Below are 24005 nucleotides of genomic sequence, written 5' to 3'. Positions count from 1 at the left end.
AAAGGCTATAGCCTATAGTTGTTGGAATTGGCTTGTTACATTACTGCACAATTCACACAAAGGCCGAGTATATTTGAGAGCCACAGACGCTGCTTTGATAGCCTATATGTTAAACGCAACGTTTCGTTTGTGCAAATGGTGGTTTGTTAAAAAAAAAGAGCCTACCCTATAATTAGGCTAAAGCATAGCCTAAATTACTGGCTTGGTTTATTCTTAGTTTATGATAATGTACACAACGTTTTTATATATTTTTTAGATGCATCGATGCATTAATTTGCAATTGTTACATTGTTAATCATTAGCCTACGTTGTTCAATCACCATATTATTTTTGTCCAATCAAATGTCACTTGAAAGCCGTCGTCACACAGTTGCCACATTTGGAGAACAGAAATCAAACGAGTAGGCAATGGGAATTTATACTATCATTTTAATCGAAAATATATTTTAAGTCTTATTTTCATAGAATTACTACAAAATTCATGTTTCACCCAAAAGGACTGAAATGTAGAAATAAACCATGACATGTGGATATAACACAATTAAGAGGATCCTGTGTGGATCCTTGGCATTACATTTCACAACTAAACAAGAAAGAAACCACACACCTTTTTTTTCTCTCTCTCTCTTTTTGGAAGATAAAGTCCTACACATAAAACAAAGCCATGGGCTTTATTTGTCTGTTTCAGGTTGTTTAAAGTCAATTACACAGAATAAGTGAAACATTTAATACCAATTCTCACAAAAACAGTCAAACAGAACATTCTGTACATTCATAAATAGTCACAATCTAACCTCACGGAAATGGTTAGATAGTTCAGTGCCACACCAGCCTGCCTGCTGGACTAGAGCTCCTGGCTATCATACACAATGCAATGCAACACTTGGTTGGATATAGGCTGCACAGGATAGATATCGCATGCAGGAAATGCACAGTAAATTGCACTCTACTGAGGCACCGAGCTACAAATGCGCCAGACAATTGATATATGTCAGACTCATTTGTCCAAAAAAACATAAACCGGGAGAGCCTTTGCTTGCAAGAGAGACACACAATCCTTAACAGCCGGAGGAGGTGTGTCACCGTCAGGTTCAGTCGCTGACTGCAGCCTCCGTCTCCTTGCTTCCCGCCTCCTTCTTGCTCCCCTCCTTGGTGAGGCTCCCGTTGAGAAAGCTCTCTGCGGTGCATTGGCGCTGCTGGAAGTGCTTCCTGGTGCCCACCAGCGACGGGTTGCTGACCAGGGTGTACAGGAGCTGCCAGTGTCCACGAGCCCTCTTAGCGTGGGACACTTTGTTCAGCTTCTTCTCGTTTTGGACCAGCTGGATCCCTAAGAACGTTCAGAATGCCACGTCAGCGCTTTCCGGCAGACATACATTCACGTCACAAGACTTCATAACGAGGGCTGTGTGAGTTAGCAATCATGGCAATACCAACATCTACAGTCTCATGATCAGCACATTAAAACCACTACATCGTTGACTGGAGTCCCCTAGGGGTCTATAATGGGCCCCCTCTTTTTTGAGGGGGGCCCAGCGATGATGTTATTGGCTGAAGGCTTAAAAAGTGAGGATAAAAAGTGAGGACAGAAAAGTGAGGACGCCAAAAGTGATTGGCCAGAATGTGATCTATGATGATGAGAGTGCCCCTCACTTCACACAAGTGGTTTTCTTTCTCTCTACACCAAACATTTGATGAAACTAGCCGATCCAAGCTCAAAACACGTCGCAACACAATGTATCTGCAATTTTTGCTAAATATTGGCCCTAGAATACCAGAGTTCATAGAAATAGTCCTTCCTTATCTAAGGAGAGTGTTGTAGATAAGGAAGGGTACAGCAGTTACTTCACAGATTAATAAAATGAAGCAATCCTATTATAATCCTCCGAGTGTGGTTTGGAGCATATTAATTAACCCATTTTGGACTGAGGCCGATTCTAAAAATGATTCTAAATCCTGACCTAAGTTTTCTGAAAAAATTCAAATATTTATATAGCAGCATCAAACATTTTTGCATACTGTTCAGAACCCCAAGAGGGGTTCCCGTCCAGAAGGGTTAGAACACCAAAAGGGGTTCCTGCCCAGAATGGGTTTTCTTGCCATTATGACACACAGAAAGCTTAAGCCCTGTGTGCCACATGAATATGAAACGGTCAATTAGACTCAAGAAGCTAATCTGGAATCAGCTATTCTATGCTCGATCTTCATAATTCAAGAGATTACTGATAACCAATGCATTGTTCTTTAGATGCAAAGTTGCAAACAAGTAATAACACCAATTGGTTTCTTTTTTTATTTTATTCCAGGCCTATTACAGGCAGCTGGTTTCCACTATGCTGTGTGAATACTAAAGCATTTGCAAATCCCTCTATGTTGTACAGCCTCCAGTGACCATACATCATCTAGTGACACCTTGGCCATTTACCTTCACATGGACTGCCCTTATCATGGAATTCAACAACCACGTTGACCCACAAGACTTACCTACAGTAGGCTACCAATTAGCAAATCATGATCGTTTCCCTCTGTACATTAACCACATAACCCACCCACACATTGAACCTGTGTATAGGAGGGGCTGGCGTCCCTCAAAAACAAGCACTTCTACATAAAAATAACTGAGCTGAGCTCTACAGCCATCACCATAAGGATGGCCCATTAGTCAAAGACAGGTCTGATTGAGGCCAGCAGTAGGATTGTAAATGATTCCATATGAAGACTCAATTTTCACAGACTAATTAAATCAGCCACTGAAATCCCATCCCTTCTCTACGTGGAAAGACAGTGTTCATGATCTTATTATGTACTATTGAGTGTCCTGTCAGTCTGTTTGAATTCTTAACACCTCAGGAGAAATTATTTGAATACAGATTATGCAGTCCACCCACCCACACACACACACACACACACACACACCCACACACACACACACACACACACACACACACACACACACACACACACACACACACACACACACACACACACACACACACACACACACACACACACACTTCCCCCCCCCCCCCCCCCAAATACTTTTGGTTGATTCCATCGACCAATCCAATAAAAACATTTACAATTCTACAGTCTTTACAAACCTGTAATTCTGGAGATGTATACATTCCTATTATAAATGTATAATTCATACTGTACAGTATACATCTACCTAGGCGTACAAACCTTCCTCTGCGTCCCGCCCGCTAAGTGCAGCGTTGCCCCCCTGGCCGGCACACTGGAGCAGCATCCCACAGAAGGCCTTCATCACAGGATGAGACTGGCTCACCTCAATCTTCAGATAATGAGCATAACAGCGGTAGGCTGCGGAAACACAGAGGGTGGGGAATCACTCTGACTGGGCAAAAGCAATAAACACGAGGGGATTTCACCCAGGCCTGCCTCAGAGGCAATCACACCTAATAGCCATGATTGTTTTTTCAAACCCATCTCTTCCTTTCCCAAACAAAATATGTCTCATAGCTGCACCCATTTTTGTAATCGTTGTGCACTTAGTTCGCATTGTACTGTATTGTATAGAGATCATAGGGGTTTTGTTTTAACAAGCTTCTATAGTCTGTTAAAGTGGATGTGATTTCTGGCCTCTAAGTGGGCTCATTAGAGAAACATAAATTTATAGTAAAGTGCTTTGCTTTGCACGATGATCTGAAAGCACTGTATCTGCAGCAATGGAGAGAAAATACAGATAATTAACAAGGTGGAAAAATAAACATACTGTAGGTGAAATAGTGTTCACTCACAATTTGCGTCCTCACTGTCTTCAATGTTTGTGTTTGCACACTTTTATCTTCAATGTTTGTGTTTACGCACCCCTCAAAAAATATATTTTTGAGAGTGCCTGTGCCTGCCAAGCGGTGTGAAGCCTGCTTCTTCTGACTTATACCCTGCAGATCACGACATTCCTGACTAATTGATAAAAAGATCTCTCCCTGCGGATCACGACATTCGCAACTTTTGTTTTATTCGCCGTTTGATAACTTTTAAGACATACATGGTTTCCGTAGGACATCTGTGACACGTCACATGTTTGGATCACGTGACCGGGAAAAAAACCCATTGACGCTCAATTCTCAGGGCTTCTCAGGGTGAGAACGCGGGCCACACAGCTATACAAGAAAGCTGAAGAAAGCTATAAAAGCCATTTCCATGTTCCAACTGGTTCTTTTGGCAAGTGTGTGGCCAAACAATTATTGTGTGGCCACACAGGTGACACAACAGCTAGCTCACTGGGGCGGTTCAGACGGATATGTGCTCACCTGGGTCAAATACCTCCACATTGCGGTTCATCAGACTGATATCTGTGCGGCCCAAATGGACAATGTTGAACAGTGCTGTGATGACCATGCGCCATACTCCCAGCAGCACCCCAATCAGAACATTGACCGGAAACAGCAGGTAGGTCAGTAGAAACAGCACTCCCCTGCAAATAATTCAGGTTAGACCCACATTCGCTGCGCAACACCCTCTTACGATTAAGCATAAAAGACGTTGACATGACCGTAACCTTTGAAACCCAAAAGTTAATCATCTCTTCGAGTCAACCTACTGATGATCATTCCCACCCAGCCATCCTTTCGACGTTGACCTACATAAAGTGTGCCGTCACCTACAGAACCTACAGTAGCATATTGTCATGCTGGAAAAGCTTACAAAAATAGTATACTTCAATAAAAGCATCATAAAACTGAATTTAAAAGATACAGTACAGTAGCAGTTTTACCTGTTGTCTAGATCGCGTGTGCCTGCTGTCTTTTTAACGAAGCAAAACCTGGCAGAGATGTGTTGAATCAATACTGCTGAAAGCAGCATCAACCAGAAGGGCCTGAGACAACAGATACACAATCACACATCAATGGCGAGAAGAAAAGGTTACTTCCAAAACACAAATTCCTTAATGAGAAGATAATATGAGAGGCCACAGTGGTTACTGAGCAGAGGATATTATAGAATGGAGTTTAGATATTGAAATTAGCAAGGCTGTGGGTTCAGCAAAACAACAGTCAAGATATCACAAGCAGCATCAAGTAGTACACACTTCAATGCACACCAGGTCAGACAAAATGCAATTCAGTCCAGACTTATTAGATTGTAAATGAGGGTCTTAGCCATGCAGAATGTTGACAAGCAAAGATGAGTGTGCTCGAGCACCCACCACATGCTCCACAGCATCTTCAAGAGCATAAGATTCTGTCCATGCAAGATGGGTATGATGATGGAGAAGACAGCGATCAGTAGACAGAGAAAGAACACCATGGTCTGGATGATCATGCCTGTAGGGGAGACCAACTTTCAGTTCCAGCCCTTGAATACATGGGAACATGAACCCCCCTGTTAACACATTACAAGCAGCCGAGCCCTCTAGGGAATGTGGCACCAGTGCCAGAGAAATCCGTGAAAAAACAAAGAAGAGGAGCAGCCATCTGACTAACCAGGATGTGTAGCCATCCATAGCTGTTATGGTCTCCTAATCCTATGGATACAATATTAGCAACCTGCGGTGGTAGCATCATTAGCTTAGCTTGTTTTCAGGTTTTCTAAGGTCCAAAACATCCCAGATTGACTGGGATAGAGCAGAAAAACGGCATATAAGCACGGGCGCGTGCACGTCGGATGCAAAAAATAAATCAAATTAAATAATTAAAAAGAAAATCTAAATATTTTATTTATTTATGTTTTAATCCAATTTTAATCAAATCTCATAATCTCATTTTGGCACAGTGGGGTACAGTAGCTATTAACGAGATTTTCTCGTTTCAGCACAGATTGTGTTAAGTCACAAGTACCGAAGCAGAAGTGTGCTGCCGTGAAGCTGGTGTATCCCATCCAGCAGACCAGAGCAGGGCGGGACGGCCTGATACTCCTCTGGCAGTTGTACACGTTATAGATGTCTCCTCTGTACAGGCTCCTCAGGTTTGACCTGGGGGAACAACAGAGTATGAACATCAACATTACTGAGACACTCCGATCAATCAGCTACAGATCGGTGATCGGCCGATATTCACTCCAAATGAGTCACCCTATCGTGTACAGGCTTTAGTTCCGAACTTCCGACATACTATTGGTCCGATTAGACCGACAACCTACTTCAAACCCTAACCTAACCATAACCGCAAGCATGGGAGTAGCGCATGTCCGACCGCATGTCCGACCGCATGTCCGACCGCATGTCCGACCGTTGTTTCCTCATGTCCGAATTTTAGTGTGTCGGATCTGTGTGTGCACTGTGCATCCCACCCTATCTGGAGAAACCTTTTACACCATTTAAGTGGTATAAAAGTCAATCAGATATATCATTTTGCATCTTTGTGACAGGCCTAAACAACTTACTCCCCCCACACACACACAGGAACAATTTTGACGTGGGGTTTTGACATAATAATTTTGGAATTTTTCAAATTTGCCCATTACGCACAAGATCAGTATTGGTGGTATCGGCCGATCATGAGAAAAACAAATGTGAATGCCTGTAAATCCATGAATATAATAACTGGACATTGCTTAAAAATGACAGCCCTATGTGTTTTACCATGTGTGTTGTACAAACTCATTCGTCATTAGCTGCACAAATTTAGCCTGGCATTGCTACAGTAGACTGATCATAACGGGATCACGTCCAACGTGGGGAATGTGTGAGTGATCCCACATGATCAGTCTGGCAGTGCCAGGCTAGCACAATTAGGTGGCAAATTAAGAAGTGTAAATTGCAACTCAACTGAAAACTCAATTAAGAAACTAATTCCTTTCAATAAGGCATCATTAGGGTAACACATTAAATTTCTCATCTTAATAACCATTTACATTCTTCCTGCAGTCAATGTTCTTCTCCATCTCTGGGTAATTACAGTATGCAACTCTTTGCGTGACATTAACTGCAATCTGTGTCATTACTCAAAGAGAGATATTAAATGGAACCTTTACCGATTTTGGACCTAAATCCATTTTGTTCTGATGAGACTAGTAAGGCACAAAAAAAGCCAATGTCTTCTGTGTACTTAAGAGTGTGCAAACTGCATAAAAAGGTACGCCCAATGACATCAGATGCTGGTGACCCTTTCCTGGCTCTAAATACACAGAAGACACAGGGTATTTTTGCCACACTATCTAGGATTTACTACAAGAAAGAGTATAGAGGCAGTCATACTGTTCTATTGTAGCCTCGCGTAGCGATACTAATATCACTGCGTGGATATTAGTCTCGTCCCTCTCAGTGTTAGATTTGTTTTCTGCAATGTCCCGCCCCGTATTTGCATACTGGGTCCTGGTTGGTTATAGCTGTGAATTTCAGCCATGAAGTCCTCCCACAATTGCGAGGGGCCAGACTTAATCTGCCTGGGGGCAATAGGCATGTCAAAGGCAGATGAAGGCTTTTATTGTGAAACTTACCGATGCAGAACCATGGATCGCATGAGCATAGCCAGGTTCACTAGGCAGGACAGGGTCATGGCGGAGATATAACACACTGCGAAAACAACACATAGGCTGTTTACTCACTCAGTTATTGACATTCAGCTCAATCAGCAGAAATATGTTTCTGCTGACCAAGAGTCCATCCTATGTGAACAAAGCATGATGTGAATCAGTGGCCCGTATTGCTGAGCTCAACTACTCCAGCTTGCCTTTGACCTTGTTTTAAGAAAATATGGGTTATTAATCAGCATGGTCTGATAATTGTACTGTATGCGTTACTGGGGAAATGCCCGCGGAGACAGCTTGTCTGAGACGGCAAGTGAAACTGGACTCGGATGTGATATTACCACCGAAGTAATATACAGAAATTCCAATTAATTCAGTAAATGGATTTAATCCATACGAGCTGTGTACATCCCCATCGATGAATGGCACGATTCCCGGCATCCACTCACCTTCCACACACCACATATAGTAGACCACTATCCGGACCACTTCCGCATTGTCTGAAGACAGATTGATCCTAAAACCTTGAAGCAAGTAGGCAATTTCTTCTGTGACTCCCATGCGGGCGATCTGGAGGGTTGGCACCACTGCCAAAAGCAGCAGGAGCGCCATCTAAGAGAGGGACGTTCATTTTCGTTTGAATGTGTATGACAACTTCATACTCTTTCTTGGTGATGAAGCGGTTTAAGAGGAGCGTAGATAGCACACCTTTACTACAGGAAACAGTGCGTATGTGTGGATTATGCTATATGAATGGATGTATGGATGGATGGATGGTTTAATGTACGTGTCATACCACACAAGTGGCCCATGTCACATGGGATTACAAGACACTGATATTACGTATTCCAACTATTTCAGCTTACAGTACCAGTAAACTTCACAATACAGAATGAACATTATCCTCTTAATAAGACTAGTAGCCTACCAGTAAACACCCACAACATAATAATATATAACATACTGTAAGTATAGAGACCAAAATAAAGGAAACATTGATGGGAGTGCATGGGAGATTGTGGCTACCACTATTGTCTAAAGTAAACTATGAGTCTAGTAGTCTACAATAATAGATTATGTTACTACCTGGTATACAGCGATAAATGACACAACAGCAGATATTGCCAACTTCAGTGGAAACCGGAAAACTGGTGGGTAAAACAAGTTGTGTGTGAGATTTGGAAGGTGACAAATAAACCATCATCAGCTAATGTAAAAAAAAAAGACATATTCACCTTCTTCTGGTGTATAAATATAGGACTTCACTGCATCCTTTATCCTCTCAGCAAGTGTAGGTTTCTCTGTGGACCTGAGGAGGAAATACTTATACTGGTTTATGGTTAAAAAAAAACATAAGCTTCATCTCACATTTCACTGGATCTATGACGATTGAGAGTAAGGCACTCAACAGGATACAAGAGCTTCCTCCCATATTCCTTTGGACATCCTAATCTATTTCCATTCCCCCCCCCCCCCCCCATGTCTACTCAATGCCCAGGTAACCCCCAAAAGCAGGATGGAAACACTGCCTTTCCTAGCACCCATTAACCATGATGGCATAAGGAAAATTATTTTCAATGGCGTTTGCATCACTGACAGGCTATTTGCATTCCAGGGACAATCTGCTGCAAGATCCATTCATGAGTGTTAGACGTGCAGACAAATGCATTCATTATTGGTCTGCACAAAGACATTCCCACTACTGTCCGGTGTCAAAGAAACCTCAAAAATCAACCAGCCATCTGACTGGGCTTTTGTAATATAATAATGCATATAATTGTGCGAAAAGATACAGTACATACCATATGATTTAAAAATACTTTTCTGATATATATACAGTACATACTCAATATATTAATATATCGATCATTCTTTTCTTTTTATATAACACCAGTTTTCCTCTTTTCCAGTGGTAACTAATTGGCAAGTGACTGGTTTAAGCCAAGTGGATTTCATTTCATTTGCATTATTATGCAGGCAATCATGTGGAAATCCTTGTTGATTGTATCTGAACAGTGGATAGTTCCCTGTATATGGGAAACCCCTGCTCCTATAACAGTGTCACGGAGTGTCTATGTCTACTAGAAATGTCTTCCCTGCTCTTTGTTTGGTGACCGTCCTATAGTACACTTACAAATATTAATCAAACTATTTTATCTACTATATTTTGTTTTAGATTTGACATCTAAAACAAAATATAGTAGATAAAATAGTAAATAAAATTAAAAAAGTGCGGTTTACTGACATAACTTGGCCTAGTTAAATAGTAGCTGACCATTAGAACACGTTTGATGAACCTCAAGATATGTTTCACCATGGACAGTGTTGGTGTAATGTAATGTGTGACAACAATCCATCTGAAAATGTATTCTCACCTGATGTTAACTGGCTTCTTCTTAAGGATTGTTTTCACATAGTCTTTATAGTAGCTGCTGTTTAGATCCTAGCAAATAAGAAAGAATAGTAAAGGGTAGTTCAGACTGCTGGGATGTCATAATGCTTAAATGTATGCTCGTATTCGTATAACGGTGTCGCACGACGAGAATAGACCTACAAGCTCACAGCGCATGCGGATGTGGCGGGTTGTGAGCTTGTACGTTGGCTATTTTCGGCGCACGACAATGTCATACGACAAAGTTTAAAGCAGGCTAAAGCGGTTTATTCTCGTCTCAAATATTTGTTCTGAAATAGGCTTATGGAATAAACATTTTGGGCCCTATTTTCGTCAGTGCTAATTAAACCCCTTATCCCTAAACTTCTTTGCCTTTTTTACTATTTTGAAAAACATTTTGTAATAGTTCAAGCTCAAGCTACAAGCTCACGTGTTGATGTAGATCGGCTAGTTGAAAAATTTTAATGTTTTTCAAAATAGTAAAAACAAGGCAAAGAAGTTTAGGGATAAGGAGTTTAGCACCGACGAGAATAGGGCCCTTTGTTTGGCAATGCTGAACAAATTGATTCGATTTCTTTATTTGAGCTCATACCAGGTGGAACCTCAGCATGAATGTGTGTCAAATTCCAACATTCTCGTCTGTATAGTGAAGCGAGTGTGGGTGAGGAAACATCATGGAGGCATCATGGTATTGGAGGACGTGTGTGAGGTGTTTATGTAAAACTATGGCTTACAACGTGTAAAACACTGTATGCTCTGTGGTGTGATGATAATCTGGATGTTTATCAAGCATAAGTCATAAAAAAAAGGTTCATAATTTACACATTTAGATGTTCAGATTGTTGAATGAGTTGCCAAAATGTGAACATCGTAAGGCTGGTGGTCTTTAGGATTATGTCTTCAGCGGTGAGTGAGCACGGGCAGGGTATGAATCAATCCCATTCCCATCCGAGACAAAAATTGCCTCACCACAGTTTTGTCACAACCATGCAGAGATTAGCATGAAATAAACACTGCATTGTGCCTACATAAGAGTGAAAACAACATAACCTTTTTTATGTAATCTGGTCGGGTGCATAACGTAAACCAATTACATGAAATCTGCTTAAAATGATTAGGCCACTGCCTGGTATGCTGCTGTGGAGCTCCCTCTCCCTCTGCCTAGCTGCTGTGAGGCTGTGAGCACACCAGCACGGTAAGCTTAGTGCTCTGGAGCTCCCTCTCCCTCCGCCTAGCTGGTGTGAGGCTGTGAGCACACCAGCACGGTAAGCTTAGTGCTTAACTGGCTGCTTATGACGGTTTCTCATGTGCACAGAATCAGACAAGAATTGTTGTGCCTTTTCATTCTTTTCTTTTTTCTTTACGAGTCAGTGCATTTTAACAACTTTCATTCCAATTTTGGGCATGACATTATGCCCCCCCCCTCGAAATCTTCAAAAATAGCAGATCTACAAGCTCACAAGGCATCACAATGCGAGATTGTAGATTTCCGCTATTCATTGTATGACTATAACTTGCCCAAGAATAACCACTTTTTTTTTAGGGGCTATATATATTCAGCTATTAGTGTAGATTTTCGTCTTACACAAACATTAAATTCCCATTGACAATGAATGGAGAATTTACGTTAGTGTCTGAGCAAATCGGCATAGTGTCTATTTTACGTCATGACGATGTACGATGATAAGAGCGCCCCTCACTTCAAAGTGGGTGTGATGTTTGAGGGGTGCTAACCCCTCCTATATTCAGCTATAGTGTCTTTACAACTTTACGTCATACTGTATGTGTCTGAGCAAATCAGCTATTTTGTCCTAACACAAACTTTAAATGCCATTAACAATGAATGGAGAATTTACGTCATATGTAGACGAGCAAATTAATCGGCTATTTTTGTCCTATATGGTTTAAGAGCGCCCCTCACTCAGGTGTGATTTTTAATATCAAAGGTAGCAAAATTAACAAGTGTGCAATTGTGCATGTATAGTACATGGGTTCCTCCTTTTCTCTTCTCGACAAACAAGCATACACTTAACTCAAACACTCACCTCTTTGCCAGAGTTGTCCTCTGTGCCCTTATTCAAGCCCTTGAATAAAGCCAGTGGATACTGGAAGCTAAGGAATGCTAGGCAGGCTATCTGAGGCAGACTGGAGAAAAGCGAGTAGTATTTGTGGATCTGCAAAGAGAAATATAGGAAATCTTCATCCATCTATGAGAGTGTCTGTCTGTCTGTGTCCGTCAGTCAGTCAGTCAGTCAGTCAGTCAGTCAGTCAGTCAGTCAGTCAGTCAGTCAGTCAGTCAGTCAGTCAGTCCACGGAGCTAATCTTGCAAGCCACCACTGGCCCAATCACTGCCAAACTTTGTATGCATGCTGCCTAGTAGGCCACAGAAGTACCTTTTCCCCTATTGAATATATTTATTATTTAACTCTTTTATAATGGAAGTCAATGGGGGCTCTGATCAGGCTAAAACACAAATTTGGAGTAACATGTCAACGACTGACGTCTTAGACAATGGCCACAGGAAGTCCGAGATCCACACTGGACCCATGCCATTCCCACTGTGATCCCACATGGTTCTCAGCATTGATCTTTTATATGTGACCATACCATTAACAACCTATATAAGGCAACATTTTCAAATTTTCATTTTGCTTTAAGTAGCATGTGATGTGTCAAACTAGGGGGTTTCCATGATTCTGAATACATTCCATGAATTAGTTTTGCAAAAAAAAACAATCCTGGGGTTAAAAACAGCCATAGGCACTTGCAAGTGTTTTTTGTACAAAACTAATACTGAATGGATTCAGAATCATGAAAACCCCATAGTTCGACACATCACATGCTACTTAAAGCCTAATGAACCCCCTATAAAAGAAATTGCTCAATGCTGACAACCGGTCAGCAAGTGGATTCATGAATGTATGTACTATAGACAATATGTTAAGCCAATAAAAAAAAAATATATACCAAATTTCCCACTCCACACCCTCGGCTGCCGGACTAATATCAAATCAAACTTTATTTATAAAGCACATTTACAAAGACCAAAGGCCAACCAAAGTGCTGTACAAGATCAGATAAAATAAGTAAAAAACAACAACCATCCAAAGAACAAGAAAGATACAATAGCAAGGTATAACAACACAACAAAAGAACAGCAATTACAAAGTTACACATGAAACCAAAATGAAATCCAGGCTCAGACAGAGTTAAAAGCCAGGGAAGCAGATGAAATCATTAACCCGTTTAGACCGTACGACGTGTGGGAACGTCATAACTAATCCAACCGACAGGTTGCTAGGACGTGTACACACGTCCTAGCGCATTTTCATTGATATCAAACGAGAGAAAAATATTCAGATTTTTTTTCAGTTGGCCTCTCCTTCTGCACCATACTCGCATGCGCGTTGTCGTTTACTTCCCTGTTTAACGCTTTGTACTCAAGTACATTTTGGATTCCGGACTTCTACTTGTAACAAAGTATTTCTATATTGCAGTATTTATACTTTCACTTAATAAGTACACCACTGTCAGTACACAAGTAGGACCAACAGGGTGCCCCAGGGGGTTTAGCACCAGTAGAAGACCATGGCACAACGACAAGGCTTTCACTGAAAAGACACTAAAGAGATTAACTGTGACAAACCCCCTTGATTAAGACAAAACTCCAGAGCCGATTGTTTCAAGTTAGTCATGAGCATTCACGGCTTAAAACATCCACACAATACAGCACCTGTGCAAAGTCTAAGGGCAGCTAAGCTAGAAGACGTGAGCTGTGAAGATGAAATCATGTGACCGTGAATCCAAACAGACAGCCTTGCACTCTTCTATTATGATCACATCTCCCGCATATCGCACAGACCCGGCTTTGGTCTCGCGTCAACGGGTGTCCAGACCAGAACAAACCGGCGGTTGTCTTTGCAATAATCCCTGAAGGCTGGACAAAATGAGACACTACAGAGACTTCAGAGAGCTAGGTAGCCCTCTAAACAGGGGGAGCATGCTGACAGGAAACTGTCAGAGTTACATTAAAGAGTTTGAAACATTTTACTCTCTAAGAGTTAATGCACTATATAGTATGTGGTACACACAAATGTAGCACATGGTAAATGGTGCATTTATATAGCGCTTTTATCTAAATCGCTTTATAGATTGTGCATTACATTCACCCATTCACACACCGATGGCAGCATCAACTTACAGGGAGCAATTGCTCAAGACAAGGACACTTCGACACCAACTCTGGGGGAGCCCGGGATCGAACCGGTAACCTCGCGGTTCTCATCTGGCCACTCTACCGGCCACTCTACCCCCTGACCCACTGCCACTCCCATAAAGCACACATTATCGCCCTACAGCTACCGAGTGCGATATGCGAGTAATCTGTTACACAAAAGAATGCAAACCATGCTTACCTGAGGTGTCTTTGGGCAGTCGATTTTTTGCCAGACCAGTACAATGAAATGCGTCCACGATAACAGGCTACCAAGGACATAGCCAACTTTATTACGTAAGGTGCCACATGCCAGGAGAGGGTAGTAGAGCACGGGGTAGTAGATCACAGCCAGAATCATCCAATTCTCTGCAAATGCAACAGAGGAATGTGTTAGTTAGGAATCAGAGTAATGTGTGTACACATCCAATATATTAAGCACTGCTTGGAATCTGTAGACTATTATCTACTTCACTTCACATCCAAATATACGTATTACTCCCCTCCCACCACCGCCACACACACACACACAACTGGAGACACCTTTTTTTGAAAAGAACAGTGGGTCGGGACTCGGGACATGGGTCATGGACACATTTTTATGGGTCGCGAGTAACTATCCCTTGATTTGTTTTGCTCACTACATGCATAGCAAATGTTACCAATATTTAAAAAAAAGAAAGAAAACTAATTAAATTATATCAATTAATTAGAGGGGACAATACTAGTGAAAATGGCAGATCTACAAGCGTACAACACATCACGAGCTTGTGTTGTGAGATTGTAGATCAGCTATTTTCACTTTGGGTCCTGAGGAGACGTCACATTTCTCTTTTGAGCTAAAAGGTTTTGGGAACCACTGCTCTAGTCTAACGCTATGTAACAGTCATATCTCTGACTATTGAGAACACTGTTTTAACACTATGTAACAGTCATATCTCTGACTATTGAGAACACTGTTTTAACACTATGTAACAGTCATATCTCTGACTATTGAGAACACTGTTTTAACACTATGTAACAGTCATATCTCTGACTATTGAGAACACTGTTTTAACACTATGTAACAGTCATATCTCTGACTATTGAGAACACTGTTTTAACACTATGTAACAGTCATATCTCTGACTATTGAAAACACTGTTTTAACACTATGTAACAGTCATATATCTGACTATTGAGAACACTGTTTTAACACTATGTAACAGTCATATCTCTGACTATTGAGAACACTGTTTTAACACTATGTAACAGTCATATCTCTGACTATTGAGAACACTGTTTTAACACTATGTAACAGTCATATATCTGACTATTGAGAACACTGTTTTAACACTATGTAACAGTCATATCTCTGACTATTGAGAACACTGTTGTAACACTATGTAACAGTCATATCTCTGACTATTGAGAACACTGTTTTAACACTATGTAACAGTCATATCTCTGACTATTGAGAACACTGTTTTAACACTATGTAACAGTCATATCTCTGACTATTGAGAACACTGTTTTAACACTATGTAACAGTCATATCTCTGACTATTGAGAACACTGTTTTAACACTATGTAACAGTCATATCTCTGGCTATTGAGAACACTGTTTTAACACTATGTAACAGTCATATTTCGGACTATTGAGAACACTGTTTTAACACTATGTAACAGTCATATCTCTGACTATTGAGAACACTGTTTTAACACTATGTAACAGTCATATCTCTGACTATTGAGAACACTGTTTTAACGCTATGTAACAGTCATATCTCTGACTATTGAGAACACCGTTTTCACAGTTTGGAGATTGTATGCAATTTCATTTCAGAATAAACTAAATAAATAGTCCAGTCTGGGGAAAAAAAGGGGGGAAAAATGATTGAAAGAAGGTCCAGTCCAACAGTCCAGGCCCTACAACAGTAAGTATAATAGGGACTTATGGAAACAAAATATTCTTTAAGTAACACCAGTTGCTAAGTTGCTTTATATACGGCTCTTGTAGTGATGGATCAGTGTGTGGCACCTGATATATAGTGTATTGTTCAGTCTGCTGTCAACCAAACATTGCTTTTGGACTCATGCCCACCTCTTCAAAAGGGGCCGGTGGTGAATCACATTCATATGATACATTTTATTGAACAGTGTCTCACAAAATGAGCAACGTTTCCCAGACTTGGGTGGTCCGTGAAAAGCTTTACCTTTCACATAAAGTATACACCATCATAAAATTTAAACACAAAACAATTACTGTTTACACCATTACAACTAAACTACTAATAAGGTTTAAGCTAATAAACAATAACCAATAACGCAAGGTAATGCAAGCTAAAAGAAATACAAGCGAATTGGGAAAAAAACGCTATTGAGGATTTCCTCATGCTGTGAAAGGTTGCTTGTGGCAAAAATGTACACAAAAAAAAATCAGACCCATCTGAACTGAGTGGTACTGTACTTTACTGTACTGTACTAGCCTCCCCTGTGTGTGTGTGTGTGTGTGTGTGTGTGTGTGTGTGTGTGTGTGTGTGTGTGTGTGTGTGTGTGTGTGTGTGTGTGTGTGTGTGTATTAGCCCAAACCACACCAACGGACAGACAGACACTCGGACAGACAGACAGACAGACAGACCGACAGACAGAGACAAACACAAACACAGGGACAGACACAGGGACACACATAGCTGTCTATAGGAGTGGCTAGCACCACTCAAAAAAGAACAAAGATGACCTCCTCACGTTTGTTCTGGGAGTCTGTGATGAAAGGGAGGGGGTTTGGTGACATCACTAGGCCACACAGTTTGCAGAAGAGAACTCCAAACACCGCTACTGCCAGGCCCTTGTGCTGGGTATGGTCCAAAAAGTTTACAGGACTGAGGATTCAAAGCAACATCAAGTATTTAGAGTATACATGCTACCAACTACACATTCGATAGACATTTTTATTATAGAGCACAATTGATCAAAGTGAATTTTGGAGAAAAATGGGTGGAAATTAAGACACCGCCTCACCTAAGTAAACCTGGAAATCCTTTCTGTCCATCTGACAGCTTCATGCGCCTGGCTAAGATCGCTAGGACCAGCATGACTACGAGCTAGAACACAAGAGATACCTTGGTTAAACCCAACACTCCTTCGGCTAAAAACAGCCATAGCCACCATCACAAATGTGATGAGGTCATCATCACATTTGGACTTGTGTTTTTCGTGCAAAACTAATGCTTATATAGGTTGTCAATGGTAGCCCAACGTTCAACCCCTGAATTGTTCAATACAACAATTTTTAATGTTATTTGGATGACAACTAAAACCTTGAACGATTACCATTGTAATGTCTTAGCTTGCAATGTCATTGCAAAATCTTAGCTTAGATTGACTGGCCCCATATAGCCGTCTTCTGCCCCAGAACAAAGTACCCTGCACAGTATAGTGAAGTTAACACACCCCAGGGTTCAATCTGGCTCAAGCCGGATTTGTGTTTCATCGTACAATGGTGTCACAGAAACGCCGAAAATAGGTCACAAGGTCACAATAATGCGACTTGTGCGCTTGTGCATGGGCTATTTTCGGCTATTTTCAGCATGTGACTTCATATGACAAAGCATAAATTAGGCATAAGACTGGTTCAGGCCCAAAACAAAGGGAGGGGAGGTCATGCCACAGAAGACTAAACCCTGATTCTCTTCATTAGAGAGCTCTCCTTGGATCCGATCTGAATGATTGACAGAAATCAGTTTAGGAAACACACTGCTGGAGAAATACCCATGCAATGACATGGGCCAATTACAAAGAATTAAATTTAGAGTTTTTCACATTGGCTACTACTATATAGCTAAACAAGCACATTGACATAACATACTACAGGTATGTGCAGCATACTGTATATTGTTGAAGGCAATGGGCTTTATTGTATGAAATATTAGCCGAGTTCGAATTTTTTTTGCTTTGACTACTTTGCCAACACTTACTCCACAGCAGGTCACTTTGTTCAGAATTAGTTTATGCACGGAGCGACTGCACATTATTTTCTCTATATAATCCGGATTATATCAAGTAATTAAACAAAGCAAAGGAGTGTTAACAGTCATGCATTTCATAATCTCAATGACAAAATCTAATCTAATCTAAATCAAAATCTAATCACGTTGACGACATGATTAACATTAGAATGACATGGCTTGGTAGGCTACCACACACACACCATGAATAAATGACAGAGGGTGACAGGACAGCCAAATCCGGGCTAACAATACGAGAAGGGACTCACAGATATTGCCGAGATACATATATGGTAGAGCCTGTCATTGGCAGTGGGGTCACAAGGTAGAATTTCTCTGGAGAAAAAAAAAAGAAAAACCACCAATTTACAATTTAAACATTTAGCAGACGCTCTTAATTTACAGTATTCAAGAACAAAAACTTGGCAATACATAAAATACATAAAAATAGTCATCATGAATCATACGTAAACTAATAACCTAACAGTGGAATATCTATATAATGAAACTATGCACCAAACAATGATAAGCTGCTTGAGTGTAGCTACAAGGCACTTGGCTCATGGAACACAAACCCACTCCTCTGTGAACCACTCACTTCCAACTGGAAACTTTTCCACTGGCTTTGTATAGCTCTCTCTCTCTTTGTATAGCAGAGATTTGTATTTAAACCAGATTGGTTTCAAGGTGATACAGGAAAACAACAAATGTGAGTACAGACTGTACACTCATGTTCCCATACATACACCAGAGGAGTTGGAAAGCATGCTGGTGGGATAGCAATTACAAGTCTCATGATATACAGTTGTTCGACAAAGTCTATTGTTGTGTGACATGCACCAACGCATGGTGCCTTTTTCTTCTTTAAGAAAAAGAAAACCGCCATCAGCCATGTAGCCTATGGGCGTGTGTAGTTGGCAGCTTCTTGCATGGATGTCATTACATTTTTCACAGCAGTGTCTTAGCTGTCCAAACATTGGACTCATTCATAACTTGGCACCCCGAACGATAGAACACACTATGGCAGCAACCTGAGCCATTTAGCACATTTACAGCTCTGTATAATTCAGAGCATCATATAATCTCGGAATTCTCAGGGCATATTGAACATTCTGGCTATAGGAAGGAGGTGCAGCAGTAAAATGTAAATGTTAACCGGTGTCACGGACGATGTGCCTGATAATAACTTGATGTGTTTAAAACGTTGTCATAATCTCCCCATGATCATATCTGACCCCCTTTTCAAGCCAATGAAATTGGAGCACCAAGCTTTTTCTTATAGCAGAGAGAGGCAGACTAGATAGATCCAGGAAGACTTACAGTGGAAACCCTTCATGGTGTCTGTCTGGCTGTTTGTGTTGTGGGATGGGCCCAGCAGCCCTGAATTACAGTATGTTATCCAAGGGAATGTAATACTGGACATTGTTCACTGGCCATTTTTTTATCTGGACTAATATCTAGTTTAGTGCTGTATTTCCGTTAACAAAATAATTTCATTTCTGACCCAAAAAAACCCCATTCCAGTCATAAATCAGAATGGCCTTTGAATACATCCATATTGACTATTTTGGCTTAGTTGTAGTTTCAAATACAATATATCGTTGAGCCCATAGTATGAATAGGTGCTGTATATGCTACAGTGCTGGTTTGCCCCTTCATCCCTCTGTAAATCCATTATCCCACTACAAATGTTAAGACATACCAGCAGATTTAACAAGCACTGTTACTCTACACTGCATACACTGTGTACCGCTTATTTCTCATGGTTGGCGGTCTGGGGCTTTAGCCTAGCAGCTATATTCAATCCACTGTGTAGAGGTCATACAAACTTTTATGAGTGCTTGAAAATGTATGCCACTTAAGTAAGTAGTAGGGATTAGGGAAGGAGATCAAAGGCAGAACACACAAACATCCTCAAACTAAGAAAGCGAACATGGTTAAAGAGTGTGTATACTTACTCAATGTGAACTCTGGGTGGGTATGGCTCTAGATCGGGGTACTCATAGTCGTTACTAGTGTCCCCCATCGTGCAGTCTCTAATTGAATCCTTATGAGGAGAATAAGACACTGTTCACCGGTGGTCCCCGGTGTGGTCTTCCTGAAGGAAGGAAGGAAGGGAGGGGGAAAACCTTTCTCCCAAGTTGAGCTACAAGTGCCTCGTGTGGTGGTGGTGGTTGTCTTTGTCCCCCGTCTGGTGTCTGGTCTCCTCTCCCTCAGCCCTCTCTCTCACTCTCCTGGCTCTCAGGCTGTGTTCAGGTGGCCCTGGTCCCACTGCGGAGCTGAGAGTGATGTGACAAGTCCTGGCTGCAGCGTGCCACCCCCTCTCTCACACTCACACACTCACACACACCACACACACCACACACACACACACTTCAGGGCCCAACTTTTTCAGATGAGGATTACAACCACACTGGAGAGAGAGAGAGAGAGAGAGAGAGAGAGAGAGAGAGAGAGAGAGAGAGAGAGAGAGAGAGAGAAGGCAGAAATATTCAGTGTTCGTAGTAGCCAATCTGCTGGGCCACCTGAAGCTTTACACCCAGGGATTAGATGTAAAGTTATTTGGACCTGTGGCTGGTGGTGAGAGGGGGGGGCGAGGTGTTTTAGACTTACAACCCCCCCCCCCCCCCCCCCCCCCCCCCACACAGCTAGGATGGTGTGGGTTGCTGCCTGGACAGGACAGGGACAGCCAATCAGATCAGTGACCTGCGGTGACAACAGGGAAATTCTATGGTTGTTCCCAGCACGGTTATCTCTGCGAAAGGTTGCCACTGCAGAGCAATTACACACCTAAATGTGTCCCCCTCCTGCATTGTGGAACCAAACTCCACGCCTCTGCAATGCAGATGAGAATGAGATCATAATGAATATGTAGACACACACAGTATGTATCCATAACTATGTAACTATGCACCATCATCTCGATAACGATCAAGGAAGAGTGAAATCAGCGCAGTACTTTGTTTTCAGCTGATAAAACAATTAAGATAACAAGCTTGTGGTGTGTGTGTGTATATATTTTAGGATTAGCTTCAAATGCTTCAAAAACATTTCTAACTTTGTTGGTGTGTCATCTTAAATGTGTGGATGTTTGAGTAATGGTGGCAAATAAAAAATGATAAAAAATTAGATCTAGACAGATTCATCCTAGACAACATTGTTTTAACACTCAGACACAGACTTATTTAAGCCCATAGATTTGATCAATGTAAAATAACATCGATTTACAGCATCATAATTGAGGGCCATATACAGTACACAAACCCATATTTTCAACGGAATGCTCAAAGAATAAATGAAATGCATTCACAACAAGTAGATTAACAATATGATGATGCACACAGATGCATGAATGCAAAATCACCTTTAAAGAATGCAAAATCTAGACAATAATTCTTAATTTCCTGAAAATGTTATATTTTTCATTTCCTGAAAAATTATACGGTGGTTTCGTCCCGACAGCAGAGATATGCTACCTTAGAATCGATGTAGACCTATTTGACAGTGCATAAACATTAACGAACACACGCATGCACGCACAGAGACACGCGCACACGCACACCCCCCCCCCCCCCCCCCCCGGCCTCCATGTCAGTTTACACTCATTATGATGGGATTAAAGTCAGAGTTGTTAAAAAAAAAAAAAAGGAAACAAAAATCCTACTTCTAAAACTCCTGAGAAAACACCATATCTTGAGCCCCCCAAATCGAATGTGTTCCCAAAGAAAAGAAAAGGTGGCCTTGCAAAAATATTGGGGTCGATGAACAAAGAATGCTTTGAAGACTTCTAATTACATCATGGGCGACGGTAGTTTGATTGTACCACTGCCAGCCAGTTCCCTTGTATCAGGTTTTGACATTGCTGCTGGTGGGTAGATGAGATGACCAGTCCCTTGAAAGTAAATGTATGAAGCACGTTCCTTGTCATAATAGAACGTAGGCTGCCTACTTTTAATTGGATTATTGACATACTTACAAATCTAAACACTATACTTTGATTGATTGATTGAAAATTGTATTAACAGTTTGCAGAATTACAGTACATTTCAAGCACAAACTCAATACAAAGGCTGTTAACTGTGAGTGGACGACCCAATTAAGCATTACACTTGTTTACAACAGGGTCCACCATGTTCAATTCATCAAAACATTTAGAGACGTACAAATAGACACTTCTATATAGACAAAGAACAGTACAGGAATTCATCATAATGGAGGTAAAAAGGGAAAAGAAACATATACAGTGAGGGGAAAAAGGGGGGGGCGGTAACTCAGAGAGTGGAACAACTGGAACCAAATGGTCCCCAATGGGTTCATTTGTACACTCTTAGTTATATTATGGATTATGGTGGTACGTTCTCAGTGTCAACCAGGGTCATCTATTTTCAAAACAATCTTGACATTCTTTGAATGTTTGAATATATTTTTGAGGGGTGCTTGTCCCTCCTATATCCAGCTTTTACTGCATGTTCACAAACTTTGTCCTACACAAACATTAAATTCCCATTGACAATGAATGGAGACTTTTACGTTGTAGTGTCTGAGCAAATAGACATTATGTGCACCAACTTTCTCCTATACAAATTCAATTCCCATCGACAATGAATGGACAATTTTACGTCATATACGATAAGACGATGATAAGAGAAGTCTTGTATGGGGTCCTTTCCTTGCTTGGCACAAAATCTTTTCAGATGGGGGTCCACGGCCAAATACTTTTCCCTGACATGAAAAAGTTTGAGAACCACTGCTGTTCCAAGTGGTAAAGATTAAAGAAAGACTGATGCTGCTCCAGCAGCACCAGCTGTGTTATCCACTTGATCAAGCAACGCTTCACAGATGTATGAGACAAGGATGATATAGTACTGCAGTGGTTCTCAAACGTTTTCATGTCAAGGACCCCCAAATTGACATTCATTAGCCTGTGGACCCCCATTAGAAAATATGCCAAGGACCCCCATAAGAGAAGAATATTATTTTTATGGCACTAGCAGTGATTCTCTTCATTTTAAGGACCCCGCAGGTTTGACCTGCATTAGGCTACAGAGTACGGACCCCCATTTAATGGCATTTAAGTTAATTTAATGAGTCCATTTGGTTCCATTTGTACACTCTCCGAGTTACAGACCCAAGGGTCCATTTGGTTTCTAACTATCATTTAGCTGGGGAGGGGACCCCGGCTGGAACTCTCTCAAGGACCCCTAGGGGTCCCCGGACCCCACTTTGGGAACCACTGGTCTTAGTGGTCTACTGGATATTTGGAATGATTCAATTTTGTGTTTAGCTAGGATTATGTCCCTGAACATTGATTTAGACCATGGGGATTGAAAGCGTTCTGCTGCAAGCAACCAAACGTTGGGGGAACGTGATCTACTTGGTTAAGGTTTTATAGCGACATATGCAAAATGCAGGCCTTTGAAGTTGAAATGGATCTGTCCTGCCCGTCCTGGCTACGACAATGGAGCTTTTCAACCACTCGGTCCACACACACGTCACACACACACACCAGAACGCAGCAGGTGAGTATCAAAGGGAACTCCAACCAATGTCTAGATTATGTCTCTGTTCTGTTGTCCCGTCGGTGGAACGTCATACAGTCTGCTGTCATTTTGGGTTGGCCCTAGCCCTGAAACATGACTGTCGTGATGAGTATCATAATCATGTGAACCATGCCTAGGTTGGCCCGATCAAATGCAGAGTCTGTGGCGGTGCTGAGTAGCTACCATTCATTCAAATCATTCTATAAATGCTTTTGGCTGAACGTTACGCTCATAATAATACTCGGATCATTTCGACGTTATAGTTAAGCATTTTCTTTTGACTTCTAAATAGGAAGAACAATGCATTTAAATCGACGGAAAGTCTTTTCAGTTGAACATATTTTTTTAAAACGTTCCAATGAATGAGCAACTCACCGATCAACACACGTGTTTGTTGCACGGTTGCACCTCCAGTCAGTCCAGGTAGGCGTGTTGTGGAATAATGA

At 41.4% G+C, this 24005-nt stretch overlaps 1 protein-coding gene across 1 annotated transcript; it reads right to left on the bottom strand.

Moving 5' to 3' along the window:
• Positions 1-422: 422 nt before the first annotated feature.
• stra6 (signaling receptor and transporter of retinol STRA6) lies at positions 423-24005 on the bottom strand. Its single transcript, XM_079501434.1, has 18 exons — positions 23935-24005; positions 19978-20432; positions 18289-18355; positions 17034-17116; positions 16761-16894; positions 14236-14402; positions 11866-11994; positions 9804-9871; positions 8664-8737; positions 8515-8576; positions 7878-8040; positions 7399-7474; positions 5799-5932; positions 5168-5285; positions 4736-4837; positions 4272-4435; positions 3181-3318; positions 423-1327 (listed from the first exon to the last, which is right to left on the bottom strand). Exons 2-18 carry the CDS (start codon positions 20043-20045, stop codon positions 1092-1094), a joined length of 1983 nt encoding a protein of 660 aa, XP_079357560.1. The 5' UTR covers positions 20046-20432; positions 23935-24005; the 3' UTR covers positions 423-1091.

The sequence above is a fragment of the Electrona antarctica genome (genome assembly GCF_951216825.1).
Source record: "Electrona antarctica genome assembly, chromosome: 5".
NCBI lineage: Eukaryota > Metazoa > Chordata > Actinopteri > Myctophiformes > Myctophidae > Electrona > Electrona antarctica.
The sequence above is the reverse complement of the archived record's forward strand: the minus strand, read 5'-3'. Positions and strand labels throughout refer to the sequence as shown.